Here is a 10,697-nt window from a genome sequence, read left to right as displayed (position 1 = left end):
TTCTGTTATGTAATGATTTTGTTTAACTCCAAAATTTACAAATAAGCTGTTCTTCAGATATCATTTGTGTATTTAAAACGAATGATTTATTTAAAATAATAACTTTTTAATGATTTACTAAAATTAATGCATACATTAAATTCACAAAAAATAGTCCATAAATTCTTGTGTAAAAACATTAAATTATTTATGTTTTCTGTCGTATTCTTTCCTTTTAGTCTTAAGTTTTTCAGCTTCTCTGACACTTCTCTTCTTTCCAAACATTATCTTCGAATATAACTTCTTTTTCTTCTTAGGTATCATAAGAACTGCCAATCGTTTCTCTTCGCTTTCCTGTTGTTTTCGCAATCTTTCCTTATCTTCTTTGACCACAAGTCCTGGTCTGACTGACATTTCGTTGTCTTTACTTTCATTGTCTGTCTTTTTCTTTTTAGGCTTTGGTTCAGGTATTTCTTCATCACTTTCTTGCAACTCTTTTTCATCTTCATTATCATTAGATTCAAATTCATTTGATTGCAATTTCTTGAGCGCCAATCTTTCTGGAGGAACATATTCTCCTTCAGATTCGGTAACAAATGGAGACAAATGTGGCGGTAATTTAGCTCCGATAAAGTATTGTTGAACTGGAAGTAATATCTGTGCATTGATACAGTCAAACACCCATTGAGGCTGAATATAAAAACGATTCATATATTTCGATTTAATTTCCTCTCTGTCGACAATTTGATGAGTAATTGTTTCATCATTTTCATCGAAAGTGGATCCAATGTGTAGTGACTTATCCCATGAAACTTCTCCTCCAAAACATCTTATAACAAATACAAGTGATTCGCGCGGAACCTCTCGATTTAGAAAAAACTTAAATCCTTTAAATAAATTCTGAAATTTAACCAATTGATGGAATGACAACTCAGACGAATTATTCTTCTCTTCGATGTCTTCTTCAAAGTCATCTATTTTTGTTAATTGATCTGAATTTATAAAACTAGTCAATGGCTTATTAAGTGCAGCGACTAATTGTTCGCTATCCATGTCCTCCAATTCCGTAACCGATTTATCGATAATCTATAAAATCAAATATTAATAATCATTAAATTGTTTTTATTTATTACATATTTTATAACTTACTTTCGGTGGATATACTAATGAATTGTTGGCATAGAGTTTGTAATTAACAAAACCTAATAAAGTGACATAAAATTCAGCAAAAGTTCGCATCACTTGAAAGTCGACATCAGATATGCGCTGAAAAAATAAGTTATTATTGTTAGCAAAATATATTAAATATAAAATATCGTAATGTTATTACATCGAAAACAAATTGGTGCGGAACCACCCATCGGACAGTTTGGCCACTAATGTCCGCCTCATAGTAATAGCCTTTTATGGATATAAAGACTTTACGCAAAGCCTTGGTTTCGATAACATAATGCAGAAACTCAAGTGTCAACCGTCGGCTCAGTTCAATCAACTCGAGAGGCAGTGACCGCGACTTTGGAAACATTGCGTATAAAAAGCATAGACTAAGACCATCGTCAATGTCTCGGAGGGCGTCGATAAAAGTCGGATATCTTTGTAAATAAAGTCAATAAAAATGAAGGATTTCGGCAATAAAGTCAAATACCTTTCCCTAACGATATGATCCACTTTATAGAACGGCTTATTCTCACGAATCCTCTTCACTGACTCCGAGTCTTTGCGTCCCTTCGCGCGGACGACTCGTCGCATAAAAATCTTGTGTCCAAAACAATCAAATTATTTTTTTGGTTACAATAAAAATATGAATAAATGACTTACTTTGAAGTCCCAGAACTTCCATATAATTGGTTCGTGTGATAGATATTGAATGTCTTTGTGAAGATAATATGTCTTATTGGATGAACTGCCGGTTGAATTGGTTTTCTTCTTGTTTTTCGGTTCCACCGGATGTATGCCTTTCAGTATACATATTCGTCTGCAAACAGAGTATCATATTATCAGTTAAACAATCAATTAATTGTATTAAATCATCCAAATATTTGAAGCAAACCTGAAGTCTTTAAGTGACAATTGAAGTCTTCGTATGGCTTGACCTCTGGTCACGAACGCCACTCTGGCGCCGGATTGACCTTTTCGACGGATTTTACCCATTGTTGAGACCAAATGTCTTGTAATTAGTCTCTTAATTATATCAAACACTAAACAGCATTTAAATAGCAAAACAACACGTGTTTGCTATACATTGCATAAGAAACACAAATATTTGGTACTTTTTTATACTATTTATTGCATACTAAAGTGTATTGTAAAAAGTACTAAAACTTGACCTGAAAAGACTTGAAAATGACTAAAAGTTCATACTTAGGATTTATTGCTAATATATATAACCATTAAATATACGAATATATTAATCACGAACTCCTGAAACGAGTACTTCTCTGAATTCTATATTTCCGTCTGTCCGTCTGTCTGTCCGCATTTTATTGAATTTTAAAATTTTGACTATATTTGGATTAAACATAAAAATAAGGAATAGGGAATTAGTATAAAATTTTTTATATTTTAGAAACAGATAAAATGGCGGCTAAAGTATAAAAATTTAAAATGTTTAAAAACTTAGATTTGAATAAAGCATCAAAAATAAGTTACATGGAATTAGAATACAAATTTTTATATCTTTAAGAACACAAAAAATCATTGAATTAATACTTTTTAAATTTAAGTTAAAATTTAAAGTATAATAATTTCTGTTATTTATAAGTATATGACTTGAGTTTATTTTGTCAGACTGACAGTCATTTATTTTAATTTTTACTTAGGATTAGGAGTTCGTATTAAAATGCTTTCTAGCATTCTCAACTGGTTATTCTTGAGTTTCAAAATAATTAACTATTAATAACTAAGACTAAAGTATTGCAAAAATATTTATCATTAGTTAAAATAATTTTACTTAAAATTTGTTTGAATTGTAATTATTTAAATACAGTAATTTGATTATTTTGAAAATATCAAGTTTTATAAAATTGTTTTTTTATTTTCTTTAAAAGTTAGTCAAAGTTAATACAAATACAATTAATAGGATTTTTTGTTAATAATAAATAAACATTAATTATATTAATCGTGTTAAGTATTAAATTGATTTTAATATAAAAGTGTGATTTCATATGTTATGTAAAATAAGTGAAGAAATGGTCGCTAATTTGGAATCACTGGAATAGTGTGACCAGATTTTTGGCGGACTTAGCGATCTCGAAGGCACTCTCAATCACTTTCTGGTAAATCACTCGATAGTCTTGTTTCATGTGTTGCGGCAATAAATTTATGTTTAGTGAAGTCCGACACTCGACTCTCAATTTTAAGGCACTGCTGTGTAATTGATTTAAAGCCAAATATATTTGTTCACCGTTTGGATGCTTCGGTATCTCAACAATAGACTAATTTATATATTTAAAGAATTTATAAATATATGATTTAAATTAAAATTATAAAATCGTTTAAACAAATACCTCCGGAAATATGCTAATCATTTGACTGACGGCAACACTGATTCTGTCAGAACACGATTCAAAACTTTTTAAGACAAACAAAAGTACAAATTATTAGAAAAAATAAAACAAATAATTGGATAAATAACTAACTCTTCATCTCTGCCTTCCTGTGCAGTGGTTAGCAATTCATGTATACAACGAGTTATTAGTTCCGTTCTGCGGAAAACATCTTCTTTAATGGGAAACGGCATTCGATAAGATGACTCTCCAGAGAATAATGTTGTCGTTGTTTCGTTAATGTGATTATATTGTGAGTGAATTTCATTGTTTGAAAGGCTATGTTTCGGAAGACTAGATATAAAGGATGATCTCTGAGACGAGTTTTGTTGTAAATTATTGAGAGAAGAAGAAGTTTTCGTTGGCGAAGTTGGTGAAGCTGTGGCCGATCTTTCATTGATCATAGATTGCGGTCGAATTGTTAATGATTTGACTGAATTTCGGGGAAATATTTCTGGCGGGCCTTCAATGGGATTGTCTTTCAATTGAATGTTGTTGTGATTCTTGGGAATGACAACAGACCTCAACTGTGCGTTCTCGTCAATCAACTTTTGGACCATTACTTGCAATCTTGTTATCTCATATCTCATGTCTTGATTACCTAAAACTAGTTCTTGGATTAATGAATCCGAACGACTCAATTGATTTTTCAAAGATGAATATTCTTCAACATTTACTGAACCCATCGACTCCTTTGACAACGATTTCCCATAAAATCGTTTAAAATTTGCCATTGATTTTGAATTTTTATTAACTAAAGTTTTATAATCAAAATTATCGTCATCGGAGGCAACGCTGTCATAAAGTGGTTCGGAATCGTAATCAGAACTTCCATCAGAAATAGTTTTTTGTTTTTTATCGTTATTTGTTATCAAAAGAGATTTATTTATGTTTGTACTAACAGTTGCATCAGTATTGCAATTAAGTCGTCGTCTTATTTCGTATAAGACATCAATGATGAGTTGTGCGAATTCTTTACCATTAAGTCGGGCCAACTTCTGTCGGCCCTGATTTCTGGTTGAAGTGAAATTCGGATTAACGGGAAGAAAGGGAACCAATTGTTTATCGTGTGAGCCGTTGTTAGTTTGAGTTAAATTAGTATTAATTATGGCATCAATTTCTCTGCGATCGACTTCATCATAAACATCGCGACACAATTCTTCAAATATTTTGTTCGACAAAGACTGTAGTTTAAGTCGCGATTCGTGTGTTTGATCACTGGAATCAACCATTTCTGGCACAAGAAAGTGTTGACCAGATTTATGGTTGGGAACACTTCCGCACACAAAATATGTTAATCTATCGCTTAATTCATATTGACTTTCAACCAAACAATCAACAATATCACCATAATTGGCATCTTTTGCATAATCTATTGGTGTCCTTCCTCTAACATCGACAATACAAGGATTGGCGCCATAGACTAATAATAATTCAATTTGTGAGATCTGTCTCGATTTGGCTGCCATATGAAGCGGTGAATTATATTTCTCGTTATGAATATAATTACTGTTAACCAATAAATATTATATAAATATATAATTACCACAAATTTGATAATTTCAATAAACACTTCAACTTACAGATCAGCTCCCGATGCAAGCAATCTAAGACTGGTCTTTAAATTAGGAGTTCTAACACTTGAGTGCAACTGTTCGTTGATATCAGTTTCAGATTCGTCTTTATTTGTCGAGCGGTTAATGAATGAAAGGTTTTGGTATTTCGCGCGAATGAATTCACTTTTATTCGGATGTATTGAGTCTTTGGCCGATGGTTTCCGTCGCACACCTGACTTACCGGTCAACGGATCGAGTAATGTGTGTTCCCATATAGAGTTGGATCCACTTCTTAACAATTCATTTATCATTTGAATCTGAGTCGGACGCCAAACGCTGCCATTAATTGACTTTACTTGAGATATGTGTCCTTAAAAAAAATAATTTAATTATTATTTTTTTAAAAAACCAAATGAAAATATAAGATTGACTTACGACCCAAACTTCGATGAATAAGACAACAATCGTCACAAATGACAACTCCGCGGTTAATTGAAACCCAATTGGGATCTATTAATGTAAAAGAAAAACAATGGCTATAAGTGATTATCACAAATGAGATAAACAATGGCCATAACAAACCATTAGCGCCACAATCGGCACAAACGTCTTGAGAGCTGCCAATCACTTGTTTAGCCATCGATTTGGTATCAAATCAATTGTTGTCATAAATCACAACACATTCGTCATGAAAGACACACCACTTGTTATCATTGATTGAGACGTTTGTTAATCAAAAGAGTTTGAAATGAAGACATCAGTAAAGATAACAATAAAATAGTTGTCAAACACAACAACAAATGTCAGACAATAATCACTCAATACATACACTAAACTCACAGTCAATACAAACAATAACAACATATCACTCAATATATTAAGTATAATATTATAATAATAATCATATGTTTCAAAACAAAACACAAAATACATTACATTTGGCAAACATTTTGTCCCCTTTTTTAAACATCAAACTCTTTATAAAGCCTTTAATAAAGAGTACAAAAAATGAGTTCATTTTTATGCCATTAATAGGAATGACATTCAAAATATTATAATTAATTTTTTGGATTAAAAATATATATTTTTAATTGGTTTCAATCATTTGATTTGTTGTAATATTGATTGTGTCCTTCAATATAGTGATAGTCCCACACATTAGACAGAGTGTCCTTCAATATAATTCACTCCCAAACACCACATCTATTATAACACTGTATATGAATGGCTCTCCAATGGTGTCAATAGTGTTGAGCAGAAAACGTGAGACATAAATGTGTTGCGCATATGTCAGACATGATTGCACTGAATCTACTCCACTCTACTCTACTCTACTTCAACAACGCATACACAGTCTATAGTGTYAACGCTATACACATATATTGCATTCAATGTATTACAGTATAAACACATCAATTATATTAATATTATTTATAGAAAAATTCCACTAATTTTACATACGTTTAAATTATATAAAGTTATATGAAATATAAACTTTATATTATTTTTATAGACAACTACTGTAATAAAATGAATGACTTTACAATTATATGAATATATTATATAAATTATACTATAAATTAAATTATTAAAAAAAAAAACAAACAAAGCTTTGAATGCTTATGCAATGCATTGATTAGAGCGTATTAATAGAGTTTAATATACACTGTTATAGGTGTAGGGATTGTACTTGAAGTGTAAATATTAATATAATATGTAAACTATAGTTTGTTTTACTGTTTAACATAAATGTGTATTCAATGACTATTTGTATGGTTTTACTGCCAAACAGTTAGTTATCTCTCAATTAGTTTATAACAAAAAGTGATTTTATTTTTACGCTTTGATTGAATTTAAACTGAAAATCGCCGCAAATTTCAGTGACTTTTTTGATAGYATTTAGTCATCAATTGATGTTAAGATTAAAGTGTGGATCAATGGCTGTCGTTAACCAAAGTCAGTGATGTCTGTGAAGTGATAATCGGTGGCAATGTTTGCCCCAAACAGTCTTTGTGTAAGTGATAGTAATTTAAAGCCCATATTAACGACGGATTAGTGCGAAACACATGATTATCACCAACTGATTGATCGATCATTTTAAGGATCAATTGAATTGTGAAAGAGTTGTTATCTTTGTTTAGCAAACAATTATCAGTGATTTGCAAACATTGCGGACACCAGTGATTGTTAATGTCATTACTGAGAGGCACCCGAAAGTTATTACTAGCGGCGGGTTTGGCCGGTTGTGGTGCGGCCGCTGCTGTTCTCCTGAGTGGACTTAATGCCGAGTCGGACGGCTTTAAGACACGCGCTGCTAATGTCATACAAAATCACTTCAATGACTACTCATATACCGGAAATTTGATGAATAGTGTCCACAAATGGGACAACAATTGGGATAAAAGAGATCCGTTTAGTTTAGTGAAACCAATTAGCGGTTCATTTCGGGTCTCAGAAAAAGATGAAAATAATTATAACGAAAAACTAGAAAAAGCGAAAGCAGTGGCCACTCGGCACTTGATTCTCATCCGACACGGACAGTACAACCTGTCGGGAGAAACCGATAATTTGAGAAAATTGACGCCTTTGGGCAGAGACCAGGCATATCACGTCGGCATCCGACTCAAAGACCTGGCGCTTCCCTATACACGTATTATTCAGTCAACTATGACCAGAGCTACCGAAACGGCTCAAATTATTAGCCAACATTTGCCTAATATTCCCGTCGATAGTTGTAATTTCATTAGAGAAGGATCTCCTATACAACCCGATCCACCCGTCCATCACTGGAGACCCGAACAAAAGGTTTATTTCGTTTTTATTTTATTTATTATTTTTCTAACCATAACTTTCTCTTTCTTCGGTATTTTATTAGCAGTTCTTCGAAGACGGCGCTCGAATCGGTTAGTAATGTTAATTAAAAGTTAATTAATTAATTAATTGATGAATAATTGTTTGTGTAAACAGAGGCTGCATTCAGGAAATATTTTCATCGAGCAGATCCACAACAAAAGAAAGATAGTTATGAGATAATGGTATGTCACGCAAATGTGATCCGTTATTTTGTGTGCCGAGCCCTCCAATTCCCTCCCGAAGCTTGGCTTAGATTTTCGTTACACAACTGTAGTCTCACATGGATTGCCATCAGACCGAGTGGTCGGGTGACTGTTTACACTGTCGGTGATATAGGACACGTGCCGCCAAATAAAATGACTACTTCTTAAGTATATATCATTTAAAATATATCGCTCACTAAAACTACAGATTAGACGTATTGTACAGTCGTTAACGTTTAATGAGTTTGCATTTTCTGCAATAAATAGATCGTTATTTTTCATTATATTATTTTTTGTCGTATTATATAATTTATTTAAATATAATTTTAAATATAATTAGTGCTCATCAATTATTATTATTATAGATTTTCTCATTTTATCAAATATATATATATATATATATATTAATTAATTAATAATAAGAGTTGCCATTCATTGAATACAATCATATAATGAGTCCAATCAGTGATATCCTTATCTAAAATAATATACGGATAGTTGAGCTCTAACTCAACACAATTATAACCTACGAAATAATTACTATGCATTCAATGATTGGCTTTCAAATAATTTAGTCATTAATTTGAATGTTTAATAAAGAAAAAATGATTTAATAATATTAATTTTAATAATAACATTAGTATTTTTTAATTGTATTTGTGATTGAAAATCTAAATTTATTGAAATTTTTAATAAAAATATTTTGTTAATAAATTTGTTTGTTTTGTGATTTGATTTATAATAAATAAAAATATAGATTTCATTGAAAACTTGAGTAACAGTCGGAGTGTTTAACTTTTGAGAGATTAGGTTATAAAATGTTGACCTCAATCGTCTCAATCGTTACTTTATGTTATAAAAGCATTGAACTGAGGGTTTCGTCAAGTTTTGTGACATCACTTCCCTGTCCTCTACTGTATAACATCTACTTTATTGTTAATGAATTGTCTATTAATTTAAGGTTTATTGCAATTAAATTATTGATAATAATTGAAATATTAGTCTAATCTAAATAATTAAATATATTTATTTTCTAATTTATTGTAAAGTTTTAAAAAATCTTAATATTTAAATATTACTGGTCATTACTGATTATTTTTATTATCAAAATTATTATTATTATATAAAAACAAAATAACATGAAATTTGATCCCATAGTTTAGATAAAAGAGAGAAATGTTATTATAAATTAAATAAGTTAAACTAATAATATTTTTAGACCACTTAATTTCGTTATATTAAAAGTTTTTCAATTTATTAAAATACATTTTTGAAAACTTCATGGTAAAACATATAAAATAACATTAAAAATAAGATAATTATATATTTTTTAATTATCATAATATATTTTAATATAAAGTTGTATTTTATTTTATAAATATTTGTAAAATGTCTATTTTTGATTTCTTTTTTTATTCAACAATTTATTTTTAAATTATTTATAACTTCATTTTAATAACAACACAATTTATTTTATTTATTATGTTATATTAATATATGATATACAGTATGTCTGACCAAAATTGGTGAAAAAATAATAGTTATCTCAACTTATTTTATTTTAAATGAAATCTAAATATTTTGAAATAATTTCTAATCAATGCATTACTAGACTATCTGTTTATACAGTATTTTAATCATTGATTAATAATAGGCATTAACAACATTTCAGTAATTTATCGATTTTTATGTGTCTTTTATCATTAGCTGACTATAGAATAAATAAATTGTTATTAAGTGTTAAATCAATTTTAACTAATAAATATATTCTTAAAAATGTATATAATTTTTTACAAACAAAAAAAATGAAAGATTATAGTAAAATTATTTTTTATGTTAATTAAAATTTCAATTACTAATCAAATATTTTACTGAATGTACAAATGTTATATAAAACAAAACTAATTAATGTAATTTCATGTAAATATTAACAGTAAATATTTGTCTGAATATTCTTAGTGTTAATCCTGGTGTAAAAAACAATTTCAAAATATTTAATTAAAGTATATTTATTTACATTTAATTATGTAATTAAAGTGATTATCCAATGATTGATATTGCAATGTAATCTGTTTTTAGTTTCTTGGGATACAACTTATTGATAACTTATAAGTAAGTAATAAATAATTTTTATTAATTTGTTGCCAACGATATAAAATTAAAAAAGTTTTTATTACAGAAAATAATTTAATTTTTAGGCTTAAACTAACCTAACCTACAATAAAAACCATTAGACGTTTTAAAAACTTTATTTGATAACCTATATTGAAATTATATTTTATTACTACTAATCTAGAGATTTGAAAGATGTGACTAAAATTATTTCTTAACTTAACTTATTTTTTTATTAGCCAAATGTAAATATTATTTATAATTATTATAATAAAATAAATCACAATCATATTCAACTTAAATATTATAAAAAGTGCAATCAATTTGATACAATGTGATAGTATGTATCGTATATAATAGACTTAGTTTTTGTTTTCTACATTTATAATATCATCTATAGATCTTATAATATCATAAATTAGCAATTTATTATTTATTATTTATTCAAA

General features: G+C 29.1%; 3 protein-coding genes across 4 annotated transcripts; 1 reads left to right on the top strand and 2 right to left on the bottom strand.

The window, feature by feature from the left end:
* Positions 1-54: 54 nt before the first annotated feature.
* On the bottom strand, positions 55-2,320 carry LOC128965624 (pescadillo-like). The gene is made up of 6 exons (XM_054312359.1): positions 2,030-2,320; positions 1,798-1,954; positions 1,625-1,734; positions 1,310-1,571; positions 1,129-1,245; positions 55-1,065 (listed from the first exon to the last, which is right to left on the bottom strand). The coding sequence occupies exons 1-6, from the start codon at positions 2,128-2,130 to the stop codon at positions 184-186; spliced, it is 1,629 nt and encodes a 542-aa protein (XP_054168334.1). The 5' UTR covers positions 2,131-2,320; the 3' UTR covers positions 55-183.
* Positions 2,321-3,138: 818 nt separating this feature from the next.
* LOC128965589 (ARF GTPase-activating protein GIT2-like) lies at positions 3,139-5,941 on the bottom strand. The gene is made up of 6 exons (XM_054312301.1): positions 5,663-5,941; positions 5,516-5,590; positions 5,108-5,450; positions 3,618-5,033; positions 3,486-3,549; positions 3,139-3,413 (listed from the first exon to the last, which is right to left on the bottom strand). The coding sequence occupies exons 1-6, from the start codon at positions 5,718-5,720 to the stop codon at positions 3,186-3,188; spliced, it is 2,184 nt and encodes a 727-aa protein (XP_054168276.1). The 5' UTR covers positions 5,721-5,941; the 3' UTR covers positions 3,139-3,185.
* Positions 5,942-6,809: 868 nt separating this feature from the next.
* Positions 6,810-8,437, top strand: LOC128965590 (serine/threonine-protein phosphatase PGAM5, mitochondrial-like). Of its 2 annotated transcripts, none has more exons than XM_054312303.1 (3): positions 6,810-7,885; positions 7,959-7,983; positions 8,048-8,437. In XM_054312303.1, exons 1-3 carry the CDS (start codon positions 7,271-7,273, stop codon positions 8,302-8,304), a joined length of 897 nt encoding a protein of 298 aa, XP_054168278.1. In that variant the 5' UTR covers positions 6,810-7,270; the 3' UTR covers positions 8,305-8,437. The 2 variants fall into 2 exon arrangements, with proteins under 2 accessions (XP_054168278.1, XP_054168277.1); XM_054312302.1 differs by having other exon boundaries at positions 7,956-7,983.
* Positions 8,438-10,697: the final 2,260 nt, after the last annotated feature.

Source organism: Oppia nitens, unplaced genomic scaffold (assembly GCF_028296485.1).
Source record: "Oppia nitens isolate AA-2021 unplaced genomic scaffold, nextdenovo-longstitch-racon4-pilon3 scaffold17_pilon_pilon_pilon, whole genome shotgun sequence".
NCBI lineage: Eukaryota > Metazoa > Arthropoda > Arachnida > Sarcoptiformes > Oppiidae > Oppia > Oppia nitens.
The sequence above is the reverse complement of the archived record's forward strand: the minus strand, read 5'-3'. Positions and strand labels throughout refer to the sequence as shown.

What these genes read in the sequence shown, in the direction of transcription:
- LOC128965624 (XM_054312359.1), bottom strand. Translation starts at nt 2,130, where the DNA reads ATGGGTAAAATCCGTCGAAAAGGTCAATCCGGCGCCAGAGTGGCGTTC. An exon ending in TTGTCACTTAAAGACTTCAG is followed by an intron (nt 1,955 to 2,029) that starts GTTTGCTTCAAA and finishes CTCTGTTTGCAG; the next exon opens with ACGAATATGTATACTGAAAG. An exon ending in GATCATATCGTTAGGGAAAG is followed by an intron (nt 1,572 to 1,624) that starts GTATTTGACTTT and finishes TTATTTACAAAG; the next exon opens with ATATCCGACTTTTATCGACG.
- LOC128965589 (XM_054312301.1), bottom strand. Translation starts at nt 5,720, where the DNA reads ATGGCTAAACAAGTGATTGGCAGCTCTCAAGACGTTTGTGCCGATTGT. An exon ending in CTTGCATCGGGAGCTGATCT is followed by an intron (nt 5,034 to 5,107) that starts GTAAGTTGAAGT and finishes ATTGGTTAACAG; the next exon opens with TAATTATATTCATAACGAGA. An exon ending in CAGGAAGGCAGAGATGAAGA is followed by an intron (nt 3,550 to 3,617) that starts GTTAGTTATTTA and finishes TGTCTTAAAAAG; the next exon opens with TTTTGAATCGTGTTCTGACA.
- LOC128965590 (XM_054312302.1), top strand. Translation starts at nt 7,271, where the DNA reads ATGTCATTACTGAGAGGCACCCGAAAGTTATTACTAGCGGCGGGTTTG. An exon ending in ACTGGAGACCCGAACAAAAG is followed by an intron (nt 7,886 to 7,955) that starts GTTTATTTCGTT and finishes GTATTTTATTAG; the next exon opens with CAGTTCTTCGAAGACGGCGC. An exon ending in CGAAGACGGCGCTCGAATCG is followed by an intron (nt 7,984 to 8,047) that starts GTTAGTAATGTT and finishes TTGTGTAAACAG; the next exon opens with AGGCTGCATTCAGGAAATAT.